This window comes from Thunnus albacares, chromosome 24 (genome assembly GCF_914725855.1).
Source record: "Thunnus albacares chromosome 24, fThuAlb1.1, whole genome shotgun sequence".
NCBI lineage: Eukaryota > Metazoa > Chordata > Actinopteri > Scombriformes > Scombridae > Thunnus > Thunnus albacares.
The window spans coordinates 16,404,516-16,429,590 of record NC_058129.1 but is presented as its reverse complement, the minus strand read 5'-3'; the positions used below and the strand labels follow the sequence as shown (position 1 = coordinate 16,429,590).

The 25,075-nt window shown below is 41.4% G+C and overlaps 1 protein-coding gene across 9 annotated transcripts; it reads left to right on the top strand.

Moving 5' to 3' along the window:
- Nucleotides 1-367: 367 nt before the first annotated feature.
- Nucleotides 368-24,062, top strand: LOC122976219 (abl interactor 2-like). Of its 9 annotated transcripts, none has more exons than XM_044344561.1 (10): nt 368-559; nt 5,801-5,968; nt 6,122-6,298; nt 7,993-8,096; nt 12,232-12,378; nt 14,068-14,189; nt 17,391-17,555; nt 19,300-19,383; nt 20,270-20,455; nt 21,223-24,062. In XM_044344561.1, exons 1-10 carry the CDS (start codon nt 443-445, stop codon nt 21,396-21,398), a joined length of 1,446 nt encoding a protein of 481 aa, XP_044200496.1. In that variant the 5' UTR covers nt 368-442; the 3' UTR covers nt 21,399-24,062. The 9 variants fall into 9 exon arrangements, with proteins under 9 accessions (XP_044200496.1, XP_044200495.1, XP_044200494.1 ...); XM_044344560.1 differs by having other exon boundaries at nt 19,297-19,383; XM_044344559.1 differs by having other exon boundaries at nt 14,065-14,189.
- The last annotated feature ends 1,013 nt before the right edge of the window (nt 24,063-25,075 follow it).

Genomic DNA, 25,075 nt, shown 5'->3' with positions numbered 1-25,075 from the left:
TGAAATCCATAGAATGTGAGAAGTTTAGAGGGAAACAATCACTATTTGGTGGAGCTGTTAACAACTCATAGACATGTGAAATGTGACCCCGACAACACACTGCTTTTTGTAAGACGTCAAAAGCCAAATATGTTGGAAACCACTGGTTTCATCTTTAACAATGGGTTGTGTAATGCAGTAGAAAGTACAATATCGCCCTCTGAAATGTAGTGGCGTTGAAGTATAACGTAATATAAATGGAAATACTCTAGTAAAGTACAAGTATTCAAAATTGTACTTTAGTACAGTACTTGAGTAAATGTACTTGGTTACTTTCCAGCAGTGATTATTAATTTGGGAACCCTCTGCTCCACACGTGCTGCCGGGAGAGCCCCTGCAGTACCGCACACGGTCGCGGCGGCGCCGGCGAGCCCGCACACACCGCTCCGCTAAAGATGTGAAAATGGCGGAGCTACAAATGCTTCTGGAAGAGGAGATTCCAGCAGGACGAAGCGCACTGCTGGACAGTTTCACCAATTTGGAAAGAGTCGCCGAGTACTGCGAGAGCAACTATGTCCAGGTAAGCTGCCACCTGTGTGGAAGAAAGGACGTCGGCGGTTATGATTTTCTTTGAAGGGGCGAGCTGTTGCTAGGCTAGTGGTTGCTAACTTCGTGTTAGCTCGCCTCGGCTAAAGCAAAAACAACCCGTTGTCAAGGCATTTTAACTGATAACTAACACATTATATATCGTTTTCTAACTGTGCTTGTGTCAATGTTTTTCTTAAGAGTGCTTATGTGTCGGTATTCCGTCGATATAACAGTGTGTGTGACTTGTACATCCATCGTATATCGCTAGCCAGCTGCTAGGCATCACCAACGGTCTACTGGCACCGTGAAAATCAATTTCCCTGCCCGCTGTGGGGATCAATCACCGCCGCTGCAAGCAGCCAGCTGATCATGCTGATCGGCCGGAGATGTAGGACGCGATATAAAGCCAGATTAATCTCTGATTGAGCTTTGGTTGACAGAGGCTAAGATAAACAGGCGTGACGATATTATCAACAACCATTGATTCATGTTGTCTGGGAGAAACACAGCGACATAATATACTCGAATTATGTCATTTATTCCCAGAAATGCTCAGTTTACAGCCTGAAAAGCTGTGGTTTCTTATCTTCATTCGTGCCTTGTTGTGCAGGTTGGGAAAGGCAGAGTAATGTGTGTGAGAGATGAGTGAAGTGTGTGTGTGTGTATGAGGGCAATCAATCCCATTCAGAGCTTTTTTATGGCTTGTTATATCCTGCAGGTGTGACCCAGTGGTGGAGGAAGTACAGAGATCCTTTGCTTAAGTACAAATACAGCAATGTAAAAATACTCCGTTACAAGTAAAAGTCCTGTATGAAAAATCCTTCTACATTACAAGTATTATCAGCTTGAAGTAGTTAAAGTATTGCAGTAAAAGTAGTGGTTTATATATTATTATATATGACATCATTAGATTGTTAATACTGAAGCATCAGTGTTAGAGCAGCATGTTACTGTTTGAACTACTTCATATATAGTTAGCTAGTTAAGTCCAGTGGTTCCCAACCTAGGGGTCGGGCCCCTCCAAAGGGTCAGCAGATAAATCTGAGGGGTTGTGAGATGATTAATGGGAGAGGAAAGAAGAAAAAACAAAGTTCTGATACACAAATCTGTTTTCAGTTTTTTGTTTTTTTTCTCTAATCTTTGAATTTTTTTGCTGAAATATTGGATCATTTGAACATTTATGTAAATGAAAGCATGTGAGGAGTTTAGAGGGAAAAATCACTATTTGGTGGAGCTGTTAACAACTCATAGACATGTGAAATGTGACCCCGACTACACACTGCTTTATGTAAGACGTCAAAAGCCGAAAAGGTTGGAAACCACTGGTTTCATCTTTAACAATGGGTTGTATTTTAAAAGCTTGTTATATTAATCACTGTGTCAAATCTTCATCTGAGAAGTAAAGCTGTTAAATAAATGTAGAGGTGTGATCTCATGTTTTTAGGGGATTTGGTAACCTGAACTCTCTCTCATCCCTGAGTTACAGGCCTGTTATCACAGGGGTTGAAATTTGGGTCCACTGTGTTGGCGAGAAGGCTTTTTGACAAGGTGTGATACTGAAATCTGACAGCCTTGATGAACAGAGCTGATCAGGTCTGACAGGTTGCCCCGTGAAGGAGGCGGTGGTGGCGGTGGCGGTGGTTGCGGCGGCCCATAGATGTTGGCAGCTTGCTGTCTGGCAGCCTGCCCCGGTTTCTTCACACCCTGCAAGATTCTCCCAGATGCTGTCAGATGGATATTGCCACTTATAGATCAGTTTGACAGACATTTTCAGCAGGGGGGGGGTATTTAGTGGTATTTGTCACCTCTCTTCTCCGCCCTTATTCACATCTCCGCCCTGCAACCGGTGCATTATTGTCTCACAGAGAAAAGTAGTATTTCACTTATTCTTACAATAAAGGTTAAGAGCTATTTTGTGATAAAGTGCTGCGGGTTATTTTTAAGGTGTACTCGCTTTATGTCCACTTCACCTCCGCTGATCTCCTCTGCTACCACATTTCCTCTCAACGACTACCTGAGACGAGATGCTGGCTTGTTTCATTCAGATGTGGGTTGATAGTGATGGCGAAGTAAGAGAAAATGTGTCTTCTTGCCCACAGTTTCGTTCTTGTGCATTTTTAGCCGCTGTGGGAGTAGGAACCGGTGTCTGCGAGTCTTCTGTGATGGATTTCTCTCTGAAATCATTCATTGCAGAACAATTTCCTGCTATTAAACGCCGCTGACTGAGAATATCATCTGCTCTCAGCTGCCATGCTGTTAGATACACAGAGCTGAAACTAATGCAGTCTAATAAAACAGCCCGGTGTTTAAATCCTGTGTCAATGAACGCTGTGATGTTGGTTTTTAAAGAGGCGTTGATTCACCTCTATGGACATTTAAGAGGCAGAAGTTATACTCAGAAGTGTAATATTTTAAGGGCTGAAACTAGTGATTATTTCAACTAACCAGTAGTGCAATAATTCTTTTCTTCATTTATTGATTGATTGTTTGGTCTATTTAAGATCAGAAATGTCAAGGTGACGCCTTCAAATGTTTTATTTTGTCCAACCAACAGTCAATAACCCAAATATAAGACAAGCAGCTCATCTTCACATTGGAGAAGCTGCAACCAGAGAATATTTGGTGGTTTTTTTTTGATAAATGACTAAATCAAAAAACAATAGATTTTCTAAACAGCTGCTGATTAATTGGTTTCCAATCAATTAATCTATTAAGGTGACGGTTTCAGCTGTAATTTTCTCCGTGAGGCTGAGCTAACTATCAGAAACTCCTCTCAGTCTCTCAGTAGAATGCAATACAATTCAACAGCCTCCAAAATGACCATAAAGTTGAATCAACACGTCTGAAACAACCTTCATAATAACCTTCACGCAGGTATAATTCAGGGCTACGTTAGCTTTAACTATATGAAGCTAATAAACTGCTAACTGACCAGCTGTCAATGTGAAGGAAGCAACTAAATGACGCTGGAACTGCAAAGAACATCATCACCCATTAAATGCTGGGTTTTCCTTTTTATTTTCCGCTGCTGACCTGAAGAATACAACGTTTTCTTGTAGCTTAAATGTTATTGTTCTACCCAAACATCCTCTCCAACCTGATATCTTATCAGCGGTCTATTAGCAATAGATCAAAACTGTCTCCTCTCCTCCCCGCAGGTAGCAGCTGCACCTACAACCCCCCTGACTTTTGCTACATAACCTGTTTGTCTTCATACTCTGGCAGCGCTGCAGCCTCCACACTCATTTAAATGATATTTGTGTTTAGACGGAGCCGGATGTTTGACTCAGTCGGACTGGATTTTACTCTGAGATTCATCAGAAATGTATCTGACATGATCACAAGCGCGCTCTGTTTCACATAGGAGGGAACAGACTACAGTTACTACTGAGGATGCTCTGGTGTGAACTGGTTGTAGTTTTATTGTGTTCCAGAAATATTTATATTTATATACATCAATTTGATCTAATGATTTGTTTAATATTATCTTACATCTTGACTAACAGAATTAGGCCATGCAGCTTCAGTGACACATTCTATATATGGTCAATATCTTTGGGACTACAACTGAAATACGGCCTATGGATTTTTTTTTTCCAATCAATCAATATCCAATCATGACCTACAGGCTTCTGTGACCTCTGAGTGTGTGATCAGTTCATATAGTAATCAGTGTTGGGGCTTATGCTATACACACAGGGAAGAAGTGCATTATGGTTTGAAAATAGCTAAAGAACAGCTTGTGTTTGGGCAGATATAAATGATTATTTGAATTATTGATTAACCTGCAAATTGTTTTTTGATGTAAACAGTGAATAATGCCCGTCATAATTTCACTGAGCCCAACTGATGACTTGAAATGTCTCCGTTTTGAACAACATCTCAAAACCCAAAGATAAGAAACTGACTTTCATGTAAAACAAGGAAAAGCAACGAAATCGTCACGTTTAAGAAGCTTCAACCATCAAATATTTGTCTTTTATTGCTTCAAAAATGATTATTAGATGATCAAATTAGTTGCTGATTAATTATCTGTGGATTGATTAAGTACCTCAGCTCTAGTTTGTCATTGAAAAAAGTGCAATTTGAATATTCTGAGTTTATAAACTACTCGCACTGTAAATACTAGTTTAAAAATGTAACTTGCACTGAACACTGATCAGTGAACAACATATAGCATATATGCTACACACACACACATGTACACTCATGTATCTCAAGGTCATGTAATATGGCTGAAGCTCCAACTGGCCGCCAAACTAGACGCACCATTAGATCGATCCGATTTAATTCCCCCAAAACAAATATTATAACACATATATAATACACTCACACACACAGACATGTAGTTGATCAGAATATGAAGGTGAATGGCCAGAACAAGTGAACAATAGATAAATAATAATATCTATAGTTATAATGGTTGTAATAATAATAAAAACATATATTTAGATAAATGAGTGGTCCTCAGTGTCTCGAGGTCCAGACTGGGTATTGTGACCCACATGCAGCGTCAGAGAGGAACACAGTTTCCCAGCAGAAACATTAGTGGATCCATCTGCCCTTTGATGTTCCTGTCGATGTGCCCACGTCGCGCTCACGGCCAAACCAGCTGCCTCCTAAGACTCCTCTCACTCCAGCTGCAGCTCTGTATCACCTGCAAACTCACTTCCCCTCCCGCCATTAAAAACGTTAACGTCTTTGCACTGACACATTTTGAAGCGGCGCGTCGTGTCGCGTGTCTCCTCTGCGAGGACGATGTTTACTTTTAGCTTTCCCTAAATCAAAGTCAACACCTCGTGAGTCATGTTTACATTCAGCATCTGATATCTCAATGTCACAGCAAAGTAAGTCGGTGGGTTTTATTGGAATCCGACTCTGGAAACACTTGAGGACAGACGCACGTAGACCGAAGCGAGCTATAGATTCACACAACTGGATGAAGGCTGATGAGGAACTTGTGTCATGCAGCTGTTGAAATCTGCCATCTGTCTGTCATCAGGCGTGTTGGTGTTGCTGTTTTTTATTTGATTTTTAATCTGTCATGTCACAATTAACAAAAACAAGAACGTTGAGTCTACAGATGCTTAAGTTTGTTATATCTAAACATGTAAGGTTTCTCATCTTTACTCAAGGAAATAATTGATGAGACTACTTCTTATTTTCCCTCTTACTCAGCGTCTGTTGCTCTCGGCCGTAAATGCAAATATCTATCTTATCTTCTCCCCTCTAGTCTCCAGACAAGCAGAGGGCGCTGGAGGAGACCAAGAACTACACCACCCAGTCTCTGGCCAGCGTAGCCTACCTGATAAACACTCTGGCCAACAATGTCCTGCAGATGCTGGACATCCAGGCCTCGCAGCTCCGCCGCATGGAGTCCTCCATCAACCACATCTCACAGGTGGGGACGACTGACACGCAGAGTCACACGAAAAGAACACGAGTGATAGTCTTGTACATCACGTGCATGTATAATTTAACAGATCTGCAGTGCAGGCAAATGACCGGTTAAAAAAGTGTTTTTTGAATGAAAGGAAAACTGTCTCTTCCTCAGACGGTGGACATCCATAAAGAGAAGGTAGCCAGGCGGGAGATCGGCATCCTCACCACCAACAAGAACACGTCCCGCACACACAAGATCATCGCCCCAGCCAATCCAGAGAGGCCTGTGCGCTACATCCGCAAACCCATCGACTACAGCCTGCTAGACGACATGGGTCACGGAGTCAAGGTAGTGTTTTCTAAACCCGTTCATTTAAAGATACAGTGTTAGCTTCACCTCTTCACAAAATGATTCACTCTTAAATACTCTCTTGAGATTCTCCCCGTGACAAGTTGTTTGTGTCAAGGGTTCACGTGAGCGTTCTGGTCACGTCTGAAGGAAACGGGGATGTGTTTCTGTTGTGGGATTAATGTGGGCTTTTCTCTGCAGAAAATCCACCGACAAGGACTTTTATAGGTCAAACAATCACGGTTAGGTTTCAAGTAATGTAAGAAAAAAATCAATGACTCAGGCTTTTCACCAGCGTTGGAAACTGATGTCACCCAGGACATAAATTCTGCTGAATATAACCCCTGATGTTGTAAATCTGTCACCTGCTACTGGTAACGGGTTCCTGTCCAATGACTGTTTTTTATTTAATAAAACGGTGAAAGGTGGCTGAATTAGGAAAACTAGTTTCCTACTGACTTTCCAAACAAAGACGAGCTTGTTTTCCAGCAAATCAAAGCTGCTCCTTCAACCTTGCAAAGGTCTCAAAGAAAGATTCCTCAGATCCAAACACTGAGTCATTGTTTCCTGAGTCTCACCAGCTTGGCTTTATGTACCACATGCATGAATAATTGTTGTTTTTCTCTCCTTCATCACACACTAATCCTCTGATTTCTTCTGTTTCTCTCTTTCTGCTTGCCTTATTTTAACTTAATAATCAACCGTAGTGGTTGCAAAGGTTTAAGGTAAGACTTTTACAAGTAGGAGCCTCAAAGGAGGGAGTTGCTTTGTTTTGAATTGCTGTGAATAGTTTTTTTTTATCCTTTTTCTCTATTTAGGAGTTTGTTGTTAAAGGAATAGTTCAACATTTTGGGAAATATGCTTATTCACTTTCTGCTCAAGAGGTAAATGAGAAGATGAGTCATTTCTGTCTGTGCAATATAAAGCTGGAGCCAGGAAGCACAGGTTAGCTTAGCTTAGCTTAGCATAAGGACTGGAAACACACCTGGCTCTACCAACACCTCTAAAGCTCACTGACTAATAGGTGTTTAGTTTTATTATAAATTAGTCTGCTGGTTTATTTTCTCAATTGTTTTGTCTGTAAAATGTCAGAAAATGTTGACAAATCCGTTATAATTTTCCAGATATGTCTTGTTTTATTTGACTGACACTCAAAATCCAAAGATATTCAGTTTACCATCATGTATAACATAGAAAAATACATAAAATCAGCACATTTGAGATGCTGGAAGCAGTAAATATTGCATTAAAAATGACTAAAACGATTATTCGATCATCAAAATAGTTGCAGATTATTTTTCTGTTGCTGGACTAATTGGTTAATTGACTAATTGTTGCAGCTTTAATTAACATGTTATGTTTTGTTTGTTAAATCTGTACAAAAACCAAAGTGAAAAACTGTTTTTCTTTTTGTTATTTTAGTCTTTTTATTCAGTTGTGTTGGGTTTGAACTGATGTTTGTGCTTCGTTAAGCATCTCCTTCATCCAGCTTCATATTGATCAGACATATGAATTAAAGTGATGTTAATCTTTATCTAACTTTAGGCAAGAAAGTGAATCAGCGTAGCTCCCAAAATGTCAAACTGATCCTTTTTTAAAGACAAGTTTTACTGTTGTGAAAGTTTTTATTTATATGTTTTTAAGTCTCCAGTCCCAGAATTAACTGATTTCCTCACCTTCGTCCTTCCTCACAGGCCAGCGCTCAGAACATGAAGGCCGGAGGAGGCGCGCTCCCTCGCACCAACCCCCCCACACAGAAGCCCCCCAGCCCGCCCATGACAGGGAAGGGGACCCTCGGGTATGTAACCTGCGCCGGCGCGTCGACGCTCGCTCAGACGAGCATCGGGACGCGGAGTGGTGTCCGTCAGAGTCTTGAGTGTAGCTGTGGCTTTAGGAAACAAGCCCTTCAGATGGGCCTGATTGCTCCCAGTTTCATCATCACCCTTTTACCTCCTTGTTTAATTAGTGTCCTCGGGGTGCTTTAAAATACATCTCGGTGCCAGCTCCCATCACAGCCGTACCCTTTGTCTCTGGTTTTCATCTGCGCTGCTGAGACACGGTTGGTCGTCTCCCTGTTTGTAAAGAAGCCTCATTTGTTCCGTTCTTCCTTTCTTTACATATAAAGGAGAGATTTTTACATCATCTGCATGCTGAAATTTGGCTTCGTGACAGTTTCTTGCACACAAACATACCATATATATATCTGCTAAAGCACAGGTTCAGACTTTTCTCCTCAAGTGTTTTGGCTTATTCAGCAACTGATCCACCGAACAGCACTTTACAACTTATAAACATGACAGTAAAGCCCATTATTGTCTATATATGCAACTTACAACAAACATTTGTCGGGAGAAACATATGTTACATTTTCAACATGCATGGAGAAGAGCTGGTGGACTGGGTACAGTTTCCAAATTTTCAGGTATTGTGCCTAAACAATACATGATTTTCGGTACTTTTTTTAATAAATATAGACATGTTTTTTCTGCAAAACCCCTTTTTTCATTTAAGTTCTCAAATGTTAAATAAAATAACAGACGGCCAAACAAGAACTTAACCTAAAAAACTAGTTAAAATTTAATCTAAACCAGGAACTATCTGATAATTAAAGTATCTGACCTTTGATACCAGCTTTATATTCTGCACCATTAACACATTTTGGCAGCTAAAAGTGTAACTTCAGTGGTCACACATGACTAATGTCAGTGACTGCTCATTTTTTTTCTTTTATAGGACACAAAGTTCAGTTACAGCACCTCTAAACACTTGAGTTAAAATGAACTGCTGGTGTTTGGCGGTAAATTCCTTTGGATTGTTGAAATGAAAGAACCTGATTATTAAAGCAGGTTTTAGTCCAACGTGTTGAAATCACCTTTACCTACATGGCCGGTCTCCAACCCACCTGACTTGCATGTCTTTGGACTGTGGGAGGAAACCAACACAAATATGCTGACAACATGCAAAGTCCACACAGAAAGTACCAGAAACCCAAACACAGCCTCCGTCCTGCCACAAGCTAACGTCACAACGACGACTGAAGTAATGAGCGCTCGAAACTAGAATCTGTCAAATTTCAGCAAGCAGTTTGATAAAATGATAAAGGCGTGTAATTGAGTCTTGGAAGCTCCTTATGTTGAGACAGATGGTGCAGGTGGGGAGCTCTCAGATCTGCCAGTCTTCAACCTTTTTATTGGTATTTATCTCATGCCAGGGCACAGGAGGAGCATTATCACAAAGGTCACAGTCGCTAATTCATCTGTGGTTGGTGGCAGTGCTAATCAGGATGGGACGTTTACCAGCAGCTGTCAGTCAGATGATGTTGGCTTTCTGCCTTCAACTGTTAATCTGAGTGGATGTTTTTAGGTTATTTGCTGTTGTTGGTTCAGATTTTGTTCTTAAAGCTGTGAAATCTCAGTGAAATCATTCCTAACACGCCTGTTCAATCAATCCATCAAATTTTCTCGTGTAATTAAAACGATTATTTTCATTCATTCTTTAAAATATCTAAGAATCATGGGTAAAAAAATGTCCATCAATTTCCCAAAACCCAAAATGCACATTTGAGAAGCTGGAATCAGAGAAATTTGGCATTTTGTCTCAAAAAGTGGCTCAAAACAATGAATCCATTATCTAAATAGTTGGCGGTTAATTTTCTGTCAATGGTCTAATCGATGAATTGATTCTGATAATGTGCTCGCTGGTGATCATGGATCTAATATTTGTGCTTTTACCACCACAAGAAGTCAAAACGTCTGCAGTGAAAACAGGTTTATTAAAGCCACATGATTGTTTTATTTATTGATATTTGCTCATCACACATGTATCGATGTAGATGTTGACTGATAAGAAACAAGAAATATATTATTGTTGGGTTGTTTTAAGCTTTAAATATAGATATCTGTCTAAAAAATCTAGTTTTGGTTGGACTCTAATAAGAATATCACCATGTTTAGTGGCCAAACTAGATAGAAGAGACAAACTAGCAGCGTCTGGTGAATAACGTGTGATTATTCCTGATCGTACGTGTCTCTGCGTCAGTGATTCAGTGGGTTTTCTGCAACAGATCCTAACAGTTGTTCTTAAAGATGAAGCTTCTTGTCGTTGCTGTTTCCTGTTGTGTTTGTCTGACCGTTGAAGGTGTCTTTTACCCCCACAGGGACTCGTACACGTTGTGTTCTCGTCACTCTCGGGGACCTTCCTGAGCGTCAAGTGCTGTTTGTGTTTTTTTGTGTGTGTGTGTATGTGTGAAAAGTGTTGTGTGTGTGTGTGTGTGTGTGTGTTTACGTCCCCCCCCCCCCCCTTCCCCTCCCACTCCCATGACCTTCAGAATTGTCTCTCTCTTGAGTTTGTGAGTGATTGTGTGTCTCCGTCCCTTCAAGACGCATGCCGATCAACCATAGCTCCAACCCTCCATGATGCACCTTCTGCCGCAGCCTGTGGCTACGGGCGGACATCTTATTCCTTATTTTAATTTCTCTTCTGTTATTCAACTTCTTTTTTTTTTTTTTTTTGTTGTTTGTTTTTCTAGATTTACTTTCACTTGTGTGTTTGTGACCCAGCCCGCCCACTCCTGGCTGCCCCATATTATTCATAGCAACGTTTTGCCATAGCAACAGTGCTCAGAGATGGGTCACCCCGCTGTGTCAGCTGGGAAATTTACATGCCAGACAGAACATCTTTTCAAGCCCAGATCAATAAATCTCAGGGTTATGTTTTCTTTCCCCCTATTTTATTTTTTTTAAAAATAAACTGAGGATATCGTCAAGACAACGCTGCTGTCGGGTTAAAAACCTCGAGCTCAGGGACGGATGGGAATTAAATTTAAACTCTGATGCCCTTTTTCATAACATTCACTTGAAAAATCTTATTATAGTGTAGTTGTACTTAGTGTAGTTCTTGTTGTAATTTTTGATAATATGCAAAATATATCCATGTATCTTTTCCATAAAAGTGTTTCTACATCTCAAAGGACTTGTGACACAGTTATACGCTCAGTTTAAATCTTATTGCTAAATGAATTCTGTAATTCAGGAATTGAACCTGCAGTTTAAAACTGCTTTACTAACCTGTATGAAGATCTAAGTAACTGTAATTATCATGCAACAGTTATTTACCATTATCAATTAATCTGTTGGATTGTTTTCTTGTTTAATCTATTAACTGTTTGGTCCATAAAATGTCAGAAAATAGAGAAAAAAAATCAAAAGTTTCCTAAAGCTTAAAGTCTAAAACACAATGTTATTATACTAGAAGACTGAGATTCACATTTTAGAAGCTGGAACTGGTGAATAACTTTTAAAAAAAAAAAATAAATTATCACTATTGTTTCGGATACATTTTCTGTCAAGTAATGAATTCATTTAACAGAGTAAACATGAGGAGATGATTTAGAGCTGCTGAATAGAAACCAGGAAGTCACCTGATATGAATTAACTTTACATACGCTCTCTGCAGTCTCACTCAAGTTTGCATAAAATTTGCTTAGCAGTTGTATTTCAGAGTAGTAAATAACGAGAATAGATGTATAGATTATTGACATATTAACTGAAGGTCACTAACTATTATTATTATTATTATTATTATTATTATTATTATTCTTTAGAGGTGAGTGATTTATGTTTGACTCTTTTGGCATATCAGACGTTTCCCTCCGTCTCATCAGACCAGCCTGTATGAACAGGAATTGCGTTTTTTACGTGACAGCAGCGTCATCGTGGCGTCCCGACTCCGCTCCGCTGTCTGCCCGACAACACCTGAGGATTCACCCCAGCCCGCCCCCGATGTTCCACCACCTGTCATACCCCATTTTTTAAGTTTGCACTTGTTTGTTTCTTGCTCTCCTCTTCCTCCTCTTCCCCCCCACCCCTCCCCTACACTTCTCTGTGGATGACCCCCCTCCCCTCCCCCCTCCCTTCCTCCTGACCCTCTCGCAGGCGCCACTCCCCCTATAGGACGCTTGAGCCGGTGCGTCCACCCGTTGTCCCTAACGACTACGTCTCGAGCCCGACGCGCAACATGGCGCCCCCCCAGCAGAGCCCTGCACGCACTGCATCTGTTAATCAGAGGAACCGCACGTACAGGTACCCCCTCCCCCCTTCCCAGCATGCCTCTCTACACTTCAGAAACACGCCCCCCTTTTTTCCCCTCTACCCCCCCTCCCCCTTCTTCTTCTCCTCTCTTACACTTAAACAGCGAGCCAGCTTCTAAACATGCCTTCTTCTTCTTCTTCTTCTCTGAAATGACTCCTCGTGGAATCACGTTTACTCCCTTTTTATTATTCCACCTAAACTCACAACTTAGACCAACATTAACCTTTTTTGCACAGCTTCCAGGGAATTCCCAGTTTATTTGGAAAAGCCCTCACCTGTAATCCTCTCCTCGCCGCACAGATAAGGACAAAGAAACGAGGCCGAGGTAGAGACGGAGGGCTGGATTTAGCATGGCTAGACGCAGGTTCCTATGGTAATAGTCATTAAATAGGCAGCGTCGCCCCCACAGTCCTGTCAACCCGATGTCAGCTCATCTCCCGAGATGAGACTCTTTCATCCAGAGCATGGAAAGATATTCATAGATTCCCCTGTCTGCCCAGAGAGAGAAGTTCAAAACATGGGGGGGGGGGGGGGGGGTTTCGGGGAGGAAAAACAACATGGAAAGTTTCGTCATTGCGCCCCATCTGTTCCACTTATGTGCAGCAGTGGCACCAGTTTAAAAAAAATAAAAAAATGGCCAAATGTTTTTAATATTTTTTGATAACGTTCCCTGACTCCGCTCTCAGCACAAAGTCTTTTTCTGCACCGCTCCATCCACAGCTCTTCCTTTTTTTTTTTTTCCTTCATCTCTCAGCCATGCGCTCTCTCTCCTCTGTCTTACAGAAAGTCTGCCCCATGTGTCGTCACGCTTCCTGCTTCTTCTTCTTCTTTTTCTTTTTTTTTACAGCGTGTATCATATCTTTGTCTTTTGTCTCCTGTCGCTGCTTCGTCACCTGTGTCACGTGTCTTTCGGTTAAAGCTTCCAGCTGCTTTTCTTTATCACTGTGACATGGTCATTTCAAAGGCATAAACAGCTCACGCAAACACATCAATGCTCTTGAGGGTGCTACATTATTAATCTTCAGTTATTAGGATCGTCAGCTTACCTGGACTGTGTTGCTCCGGGCTGGTTTATACATCCAGGATAAGAAGAAGTCATTCAGATAGAGTGTAAAATGACACTTTACTGCTTTAAGATAAATAGTTTTTACTACTTTAGCTTGTTTCCACCACAGAAACATTTCCAGGAGCCCAAGAAGCTCATCTGCATTACGACCGGAGGAACCACAGTTTAGCTTCATTCACACAGAAAAAGAATCAATATTTGGTTGGAGGGTCAGACTTTTCTTGTTGTTATTGACCGTAAAAACAAAGTTATGATGTTTGCCTTCCAACTTGTATTAAATAAAAAGGCACGTGTGTGAAAATTGTTTCTAAAGCCGCTGTCATTTTAAATAATATGTTATCTGACTAATTTGCTTCATGGTTCTTCGGGTGTGGTGGAAACGAACCATTTTCGAATGAGTAAGGCCACAGTCTAGTCATGGAAGGGCACTACTACTACCACTACTACTATCACTACTACTACCACTACTAGTACTACTACTACTACTACTACTACTACTACTAGTACTACTACTACTACTAGTCTGAGTGCGCTGCGGTGTGACAGAGGGCGAGTGTGTGTGTTTTTTTGTGTGTTTTGTGCTCTGACGTGTTTTGCCGCCCTACCACCAGCAGTGGGAGCAGCGGAGGCAGCCACCCCAGCAGCAGTCGCAGCAGCAGCCGAGAGAACAGCGGCAGCGGCAGCGTGGGCGTGCCCATCGCCGTGCCCACCCCGGCCCCGCCCACCGCCTTCCCAGGTAAACGTCCGCTTCCCGTCTCCCTCTCAAAAGTCAGACGGCTGCAGGATCTCAGTCGCGCCTGAAACTAACTAACTTGAACTAATCTTTGTTGAGTATCCAGGATTTTTACATAAGAGATGAAAGGAATAGTTTCTGAGTCAGTTATGTAGGAACCCTGGATCCACCTTTCCTCCCTTCTCACTCTTATCTTGTCTTGACCTCCCTCACCCGTCTTCTCTCTTCCTCCTTTATCTTTTCTTTAACCTCTTACATCCTCAAACCCCCCCCCCTCCCTCCCCTCCTCGCCTCCGACACCTCAGGTTCCATCTCTGCCCCAGCCAACCCGACTAAACCTCCCCCCAACACCGCCACTTCTGCCACCACCCCCGGTGCCCCCTCTGCCCTAGACGGCCCCCCACAGGCCCCTAACCCCCCCGTAGAGATCCCGCCTGTACCCCCACCCCCTCCCCAGCTCCCCGCCTCTGCGGCCCCCACTGGCACAGGCCCCGCTCCTTACGGCAACCCCGCACAAGGTGAGTGTAACCCGGTGGGGAAAAGCTCACCCAGTCCTCTGCACACACCCTCCATCCTGCCCCCCCCACCCCACCCCACCCAGACATGCATCCTCCTGCTTGCGAGACCCAGATGTGTTCATCCACCAGCATGTCATCACCCACCATATGTTGTCTGACAGCTCGCTGCTCTTATTGACTACACCTGCTCACGAAATGTCACCGTTTCTCTGAGACGGGTTTTCTGAAATAGCAGCTGCATCTAAAGGAAGATTTGCTTCAAATCACAGGAAATATTGAGTCTTAAGTGCAGAATATCAAGTCAGATCTATGATACTTTGTTTTATTTATTAAAAAGTGTTAAATTGGGCTCATTTTCAGTAGTTCTTGATTGATGAATGTTCTGTCATCAATCACACTGTTATTGGTTTTAACACACTATGGGGTTTTTCTGTTGTTGTTGAGAAGTTGAGTTATATAAAGATTATTGAAGTCAGAAGTCAGGTTTCAGGTAATTATGTTTGTTCTTCTGTAGAGCCAAACCATCAATGAACTGATCTATCTACAAGTATTGTGAAAGTCTGATAAATCTTACTCCTCCGTGCTGTAGACTATTAAAAACATGTCAACGAGCTACATTACTGCGCTGGGTGACATGTTCCTTGTCTCCTGAAGAATGTTGTCACTGTAGTTTGTTTAGAAACGGCTCCAAAGACTCATAACAGCGTCACACTTTCACTGTCTGGAAAGTATTTCCATGTCAGGAAGAGGCCGTCGTGCACACGCAGGGTCTGTCGACACCGCTCTACTAGCATGTCGTGCTACATATCACAGAGTCTTGACTTTGCACTAAACTTGTTTGAGGATTTTACAGTCAGAGTCTGATTAATACAAGCGTGAAACATGCATACACGACGGCCTCTTCCTGACACGGAAATACTCTCCAGAGATTGAAAGTATGATGCTGTTATGAGTCTTTGGAGCCGTTTCTAAACAAACTCCAGTAATCACAGTCTTCAGGGTGAAGGAACGTGTCACCCAGTGCAGTAATGTGGCTCAATGACGTGTTGTTAATAGTTTTTGGACAACAGAGGAATAAGATATCAGGCTTTAGATACACACACAATACTTGTTAGTAGATAAATAGTTGTCTTGGCTCTGCACAGGAGACAATAAGAAAAATATAGAAAACTGTCAGCCTCTTCCTTGAAGTCATTTGAACTCTACTTGGAGCAGTTTAAACCTGTTAGACCTTTAGATCAGGTCGTCTGGATATGCAGGTTCCCAGTTCACTCTGATAAACACCAAGAACTGACTCTGAGACGACGTGTTCAGTGCATTTTATATTTAAAGTGAATCAGTTTCATGTTCCTGATTCTAACTGTGGAGGAGGTAGACTGAGCTTCCTATTCAGACACCGTCCACCTCTCAAGAGCTGCACACACACTTTGTCAAAAAAAAAAAGATTTGAAGATGCAGCTTTGAGTGCAGCAAACGAAGGCAAACAAGAGCCCGATGTGTAGAAACCTCATCTATATTTAATAAGGAAGCCTTCTGGCAAAATCCAAAGCAACCAATTCTTCTTCTCTGCAAACATTTGAGTGCAGAAATTCATCTTGAAACGTCATTCAGAACATTTATTAAAAAAAAAAAAAAAAAAAAAGTGTCTGGAACATCACATGTCTGGATAAGAAACAGCCACAAGTCTGGCCAGTGTGCAGCTCTTCTGCCACCCACCTCAGACTTTCCATTATCCCGCCGTCGCCGTCGCCGCTGCTACTTCTGGATCCTCCGCTCCTCATCCTTCACAGCATCTCATCAGCTGCCTGTGTCTGTGTTGTCGGTGATGATGATGATGATGATGATGCATATAATGCATGAGCCGTGTGGTGAAGCGCTCGCAGAGTGAATTCTTCATTCGTGTGTGTTTTTTTTATTCTGTGGCTGCTGGATATTTAAACCATCAGTTAATGTGCGCCGCTGCTGATAATTAAGACTATTAGCTGAATGCTAATATTGATGAATTATGGAAATGGAAACCATAATTCTGACATCTCACCTGTTAAAGTGACAGCAGATGATGAATTTAAGAATCTATAAAGTCAATAAAAAGTTAGTTTTTCCTTGTTGAACTCATACAGACATTAACTAATCTTTTCCAACATTTAGATGATATTTATTATCACTATCTGCAAGGAATTATCAGTATTTTCTTTTGGTTGCAAGTTCATTTTAGGTGAATTAACCCTTTAGGTGATTAAAAGGGAATAAAACTTAATGTGTGAAGCAGCTTTCATACAAATTCAGAGTTTACAGGACAGAAATAAACAGTAAAAACAACAGAATAGATAAAGTAAACAAAATGAAATTGATAAAAGGCAATAAAACATTTAAAAGAAAGAGAAAAGAGTGATTTAAAAAATACATAATGGTTATAAAACATTTAAATTAAGCACAAGGCTAAAAAAAATTTAAAGATATTAACACTTTAAATGTTTTCATGCTGTTCAAATGTAAAGTTAAGGGGTATTATTACAGTTTATAGGTGTAATTACATGTGAAGGCAAATGACAGGAAGCTTCCTGGAGGCTAAATAAACGTGACATTAGTGTTTAAAGACGCCAGAGGGGAGAGAAATGAAACCCTTCCTCCTCTCCGCCCCTCGTTAACTCGCTCTCTGCTGCCCCCCGGTGGTTCCTCCTCTCAGGTGCTCCTCAGTTCTACAGCATGAACCGCCCGGCGCAGCAGCCCCAAAGCCAGCAGGTCGGAGGCTCCCTGCCGTACCGCCGACCCTCGTCTGTCACCGGACAGCCCAACATGCCACACAACCAGAGCCAGCTCAACGGCGGACCCCACTTCGCCCAGAACCAAGGTACAGCCAGGATTATCACTGTGTTTTCACTTTTCTGTCCGTCAGTCTTTGGGTTTCATGAAGTGGAATTAAAAGGTTTAAAGGCTCAGTGGTCATGAAGCAGAGTTACTTCATGATAAATGACTCAGATTAAGTGATTAAAAGAATGTGTTACTGACTTCACCTTGATATTATAGTCAAATAAAACAAGTCAAACCAATCACTGACCTGTCTGATGTTATAGAGGTCAAGGGTCAACACCTAGAATAACTTACATAAAGACAAAAAAAAGCCACTTCCTTGCATGTGTTGCCTGAACCTCTATAACAACACAACAACAAACATGATGCTTGTTAAGACCAGAACTATTGATTCCTGAACAAACCTCCCATAAAGAGTCTGCAGAACACCAGCATCCCACTGAGACTGGTGGGGGTTAACCAGTTCATTTCAAGCTTTACATCATCCTCGATTTATTCTCTGCCCAGTTTAAATGAACACTTTCCTTTTTTTTTTTTTTTTTTCCAAGTTTCTCGATTCAAAGGGGGGTCCATCTTCTCTCCAGGCCTTTAGATTTCAGACGCTGCCTCTCTACTGTTGTGTATCCGCATCTTTTATTTAAAGATGTCTGTCTGGTTTTGTGCTCTTGTCGCTTCTCATCAGCCTAACTGCCTTCACTAGACTTCCTCCGTCTTCACTGCTGCGTGCTGTTTGTCCTCCATTCAGCTCTCCAGCTGTGTGTTTATACCGCCACGCCTTTTACCTTTTATCTTCAGTTTATTAGATTTAGATTTAGATTTACAGCATATATATGTGTATTTAAATACCATGTCTGCTCTCATTAATGCTCTTAACAGCTGTTTACATGGCAGAGTGATTTAGGGCTCAAACTGACTAAGTGGACATATTTAAATAGTTTTTGTCCCACAAACAGTCCAAATATTCAGTTTACTGTCATAAAAGACTAAAAAAAATCAGCAAATATTCACATTTAAAACTTGAACCAATTAATTTGTAGCATTTTAATAGGATTTTTAAATTACTTAAACAATTACTTGATTATCAGAAGTGTTTACTGATTAACTTTCTGTTCCATTTTTAATTTTCTCGTTTTATATCTTTGTTAATTAAACATTTTGGGGGTTTTTTGGCTGTTAGTTGGACAAAAAAAGACATTTAAGACTGTGATGGCTGTTTTCTGTTACATTCTGACATTTTATAGACGAAACAACTAATCGATTAATCAATAAATTAGTCAATAGATCCACTGAAAGTTGACAATTACTAGTTGCAGCCCAGATTTAAAATATTAAGTTTGATTTCAGAGAAGAAACTATGACTCTGTGCAGGTAAGATAAACATACTGTAGGAAAGTTTTTCCTGTATTTTTATTACTTAATTGTACTGTTATGATTATTTTATTGTGTGATATTATTTTTGAACCAAATCTATCAGTAGGATCAGTACTGAAGTTAGTCTCAGAATAATTAATATGTCCATTTAATTGGGACTAACAGGAGAAACTAATCATTTCTGAGGTTTGTGCTTTGCTACCATCATTGTCTACAAACTGTAACTGTTTTATTCTCTTCTTCTTCTTCTTCTTGCTCTTTAACTCCTCTTGTTTATTTTAACCTCACTGTCTCATGTCTTTGCTGTTCTTGTGTCTGTCCCTCTCTGACTCCCCCCCCCCCCCCCCCCCCCCCCCCCTCTGGCCCCGCCCTCCCTCGTCTCCGTGTATATTGACACTGTTTGGTGATAGCAGGTCCGCTCGCGCCCCCTCCCCCCTCCATGCAGATCACCCCTCAGCTGCCTCTGATGGGCTTTGTGGCCCGAGTTCAGGAGACTAGTAAGTGGCTTTTAGCTCCTCACTCGCTCCCTCTGCATGACTCGCCGTTCGTCTGAGTACACCCCCCCCCCCCCACCCCTCCCCCCCCAACAGTTAGTGTCAGCGATGAGCCTTATCAGATCGATCAACCTCCAACATCAGCTGTCAGCGATCTGTTATTGATTCTTCCTTTTCTGTACTTTAATCTTGAGAACTGGGAGAGATCCCAGATTTCCTGCTCAACATGTCAACCAACGTCAAGTTTAAAACATTAATAGTGTTTTTTTTTTAAAGCAGGAGAACATTGCGTCTGCACTTCATATTGTGTTATGACTTAATTGGCTTTTGTGGATTAATTAATGGCTCAAAACACAAAAAAAACAGCTTTCAGTCTTTTGCAATGACATCTTAAATGTGTTGATTTTTAGTGGGAGATAATTAAAGGTCCCTTCTGGCAGCAAATGTTGGTGGTTGAACGACTGTTAAAAGCACAATATGTGTAAAAAGAAGAAGAGTAACGACTGATATGAATAATGAAGCATGTTTGTGTGTTCGCTCATCAGCATGTTCATGTTTGCGTGTGATTTGTTTGTGTCTGTGCTCACTCTGATCTCTCCGGAGAACGATCACCATCAAGTTCCCTTCTCACGTTTCTCTAAATGCACGTTGAATCAGTGCACCAGGATGCGCTCACAGCTCAGTATCAGTGCTCTGTTGTGGTTTTACTGGTAATGTTTGTCTATAATGGAGAAAACACAGTCCTAAGCATCTAAATGCATGGAGTCTTCCTCTCTGTAATGCATGGGAACGCCGGTCCGTCATTTTAAAGCAGATTTCTTCGACGCTTCTTTTCTTCGCCTCTCTGATCGTCTTTTTCTTCCCACCTCCCCCCGAAAACTACTTCCAGTCTCAGACGTGCCGCCCCCGCCTCCGCCTGCAGATGAGCCGGTGTTTGAGGAACCCACACCTCCTCCGCCGCCGCCGGAGGACTACGAGGACGATGAAGACGAGGAGGAGTCGGCGGTGGTGGAGTACAGCGACCCCTACGCGGAGGAGGACCCGCCCTGGGCCCCTCGCAGCTACCTGGAGAAAGGTTTGTGTGTTTGAGGAAGTTTCACACAGAAGAAATCCACCTTAAAATACTGAAAGACATCAGAGCTTTTTAAAGGAAGATCGTGTGATTTTTATAAGTAGGAGTTTGATTTGTAGGAGAACATGTCGACCAGAATACAGACGCTGTTTGTGAGTTAAAATCTTACCTTTTCTCAATTTGGATAAACTCGTGTTTGCTGTCCTTCACTTACAGATAAAATTCTTTCTAAAACACAGGAAGTGAAAGTGGACAACACTGCATCAAATTTGCAAACTTTTCAGGCAAAATTACAGATTTGCAATCTCCAAAAATACCCAAAATCAAGCTTAGATCAACCAGAATGTGTTGTTTGTTTCCATTTAACCTGTGATGTCACTCCTTTCTTACTTTATTTACACTTGAAGTGAATGAGGAGGAAACATTATCACATGTATTATTTATTTTGTCCTGCCTGCATCTACTGCACACATACACCAACTCATTAAAGAACAATACCTTCTAAACAGAATAGTTTGACAAATTTGCTTTGTTGCCATGAGTTAGATGAGAGGACTGTAGGCAGAGTCATGCTAGCTTGATGCTAAGCTAACTGGCTGTAGCTCCATATTTACTGTACAGACATGAGAGTGATTTCAAACTTCTCTCAGCAAAGTCGCAGCAAGTATTTCCCAAAATATAAATAAAATGCAATCAGAGAAGTCTAGTTAATGAGGTCAGACATGAGGTAAATATTTATCAGCTTGTTTTGAACACCTCCTCTCCTGCAGTGGTGGCCATCTACGACTACGCTCGAGACAAAGAAGACGAGCTTTCGTTCCAGGAGGGCGCCATCATCTACGTGATCAAGAAGAACGACGACGGCTGGTATGAGGGCGTGATGAACGGGACCACGGGCCTCTTCCCCGGCAACTACGTCGAGTCCATCATGCACTACGCCGACTGAACAACCCCCTCCCCCCTTCCCTCCCCCATCCCTCCCCCCCTCATGAGCGGACCGGGAAGAGGAGCGGGATCGTTTGACGGGGAAGGGGGAGGGGGAGGGAGGGAGGGGAGCCAAGGGTTTAAAGGTCAAAGACTTTGATCAGACAGAGCATGATCACCTCCGGGCGAAGAGAGAGAAGTGAGATGGGGGGAGGGAGGGAGGGAGGGAGGGAGGAAGCAGTTTTGAAGTTGCAACATGACAAACTGACGCCCAGTCATTCTCTCGACATAGTCGCCGTTGTAAAACAACCACTACTCTAGATATATCGCTCCCTGTAATATTTTCTTTCTTTATTCGACTGAGACGACTGGACGGTGATGGATTTATTGTATTTTGAGAGTTTTGCGTTACATAATGAGGTCACTACATTGATTTTTTGCTTCATTTTTTTTTTCTTTGTTTTGTTTTACCAATTTGCCCTTATTTTAAACAATATTTATTTGGATTCTGTAGTGGGATACATGTGTGCAGATAGATGGGGAGGGGGGGGGGGCTGCTCAGAAGGATTTAGTTTGGGATTTCCATATTGCAGCTCCGGAGGGAGGACGGGCTGGAGGAGAATGCCTTCATTTGTAGATTTTCTCCTGAACACTCCAGAGACATTTTAGAGAAAATTACTCCTCTCTGTATATTTAAAGTATAATGCAACAACAATATCCTCAGCGGGAGAAAAAAAGAAAAACCCAGTAGTTTCCATACAATACTTGACAAAATTAATGGTTAGGTACCTCAGCTGGGAGCGTGCCAAAGCAGATGTTCACTGAGAAAAGCACATCAAATGTCTTCATGTGACACACAAAAGGTAGATTAATGTGTCAAAAACAAGACATGTGAAAGCAAACAGAGTGCTTTACACTAAGATTTTTGCTCTTTTTTTTTTAAATTAATTTGAGCATCAGAAACGTTTTGCGAGGTTTTAACTTGAAGAGGCGAGTTTAGTCACTACATGCTTCATTTTGCTGGCCAGTGTGCTTTTCTTTTCTTTTCTTTTTTTTTTTTTTACGGGTGAAGGAATCGTCATCCAGCCCTCAAATAATAAGAGAGGAGAGAGAGAGAGAGAGAGAGAGAGAGAGATCCTCAGTTGCACAATGACCTGGATGTTGAAGTCTTACTCTGCAGCTTCTGTCATGAATAATAGAAGTATATTAGCTGGACTGGCGAGGCTGGTCTTCTGGGCTACTCATTTGCAGTGTTCATATGCATTCAAGACGAAGAATTTACCTTTTTTTTTTTTTTTTTTTTTAACTTTTATTTTTGGTGTTTTTACCAAGGGGTCCAGAATGGAGTTTTGCTTGCAGAGCGGCAGACTGCATGTTTCGACGAGGATTAAAACAAATCATTTCTGCTCTACTGATGATTAATGTCTTAATATTTTTAGATATGGTGTGGTTCTTGGTTTGGTTTTTGATATTCACCCACGACGACGACGACGACACATTTAGGTCATTTCTAAGACGCTTGTGCCATATTGAAGTGTGTGTTGCTGTTCAGAGGTTCTCACTTCATTTGCAATAAATTGGCCAGAGTGGGGATGGGCGGTCGTTGAACTAATCTTTTTCTCTTTTTTTTTCTGTTTTCCCGAGTTGTTTTGAATCAAAAGCACATACATTTGTAGTAAAAAAAAAAAAAAAGGTGTAGAAGAAGAAATAATATAAATGTGAGATGTATTATGTCCTCCAAACAGGACTTATTGAATATGAGAAGAAGCCAGCTGTCGTGTTGAAATGGTTTTAACCGTCGCAAGCCCCCCATACTTCTAAACGCCGTCAGTTTAGGAGTCGTTCGTCCTCCGTACTGTTTCCAATAACGCTTGGCTGTTGGGTGTTTGCGAGGGCTCAGTGCTTGTACTTATGTCAGAATCTTTATTTTCTATTAAAAAAAAAAAGAAAAAAAAAGAAATAATAACAAGTGGGCCTGTATGTGAGTCTTGCATGCCATTGTTCTTATCTGTACTGGTGTCCCAAAAACCTTCGTGGCGAGATCACCCATTCTAAAAACACAAGCAGCCCTGCAGCTCTGACCAGGTACCACCAGCCTCATCCAAAGAGACTGTACAACTTTACTTTGAGCCCACGTCCGAGGAGTCGCTCTCTGACCTGTGGGGGAGGGAGGAAGGGAGTAAGGTTGGGGGGGGCGAGGTGGAGTTGCCTCCTCTTCACCTCCCCTCCCATCATTACATCAGTAGTGGAAAAAAAAATCGTGTGTGTGTGTGTGTGTGTGTGTGTGTGTGTGTGTGTGTGTGTGTGTGTGTGTGTGTGTGTGTGTGTGTACGCTGCTAGTGAATCCTGCGGACAAAGAAACCTCCAACAGGCGGGAGACGGATGATGATGATAAATGTAACACTCGGGATGAATTGCAAAGCTTGACTCTTGTTTCATGACACTCCTATGAAGACACTAAAAAAAAAAAAAAATTTAAAATTTAAAAAAAAAAAAAAAAAAAAAAAAAATCCCAAATAAGGCCGTTGGTCTGCAGGATTCACAGCTCCCTGGAGTCACAGACGTCCCTCGGGATGTCAGGTTTAACAGTCCATAATGCCATTGTGTTGCACAGTTAAAGTTGAATTGCAGAAGTATCATATTTGTAAAATCATGAGAACAAAGACAATAAAATTATTAAGATTTATTGCTGTAGTAATGTCATGGTTCTTGCTTCATGTATTCAAGCTATGAATAAGTTATTAGACGGCAGGAAGTTTGATTTTGGGGAACTTCAGTCCGGTAGAGAAGAAGAAGTGCACCTAGCCGATCGTTTGAAGCTAAATGATGCTCCTCTGAGACCTCTGAAGCTGTTAAAGTTACACCACATTTCTGTATTCACATTTTACACTTGAGACTTCAGCTGTGGTGGAAGTTTAGTAACAAAAAGAGGAACTTTGGCACTAAAAAGACTGTAACGTTGAAATATATCTACTTGATTTGACTCATTTGGACGCTGAAGCTTCATATTAGCCTCAGAAGGAGGACTGTGGATTTTGTCCTCCATCACTTCCATTGTAAGTGCATTATGAAGGGATCTTCTAATGGTCAGTATGAACAGGAGGAATAATTACAGCAAGAAAAACATGTTTACATGTTCATTTGGGCTCCTGACTGTTGTTTTAAGACAGACTTGAAATGTGAACCCGTCCTTTTAAGCTTCATTTATCCAAAAGGAAACTTTATCTGTCAAGTTCTCAATTACAACAAGATTGTTTTGATTATCTTTAATGTGCAATTTGAATTCAGAAAACATCCAACTACGTTTGACATGGAGAATAGACTTAAGCATTGGTTAACTTTTTTATTTAATCCCACATCTTAGTTGGAGGAGACTTTAATGTAACTTTCAACCCCTGATGAATAGATGGCCACTTGCACATGATAACGGCGGAAATATACATACTTGTTATGTAGAGATAAGACTGAATAGACTTATGGAGAGTTAAATCCTCAGATGTGGTAAAGTTCACTTTAAGGAGCAAGATGTTTCAGTAAAGCTTCTTCCCTTAAGAGATCATAAAGCTATCTACATGAATATTAAGTTAGTGGTTGTACAGCAAATTATTGGAAATTGAGAAACTCTCCTTTTACATATGAGGAAGTAAAACCAGAAATCTTGCAGGTAATAACACACTCAACAAAATCCTTTTGTTTAAA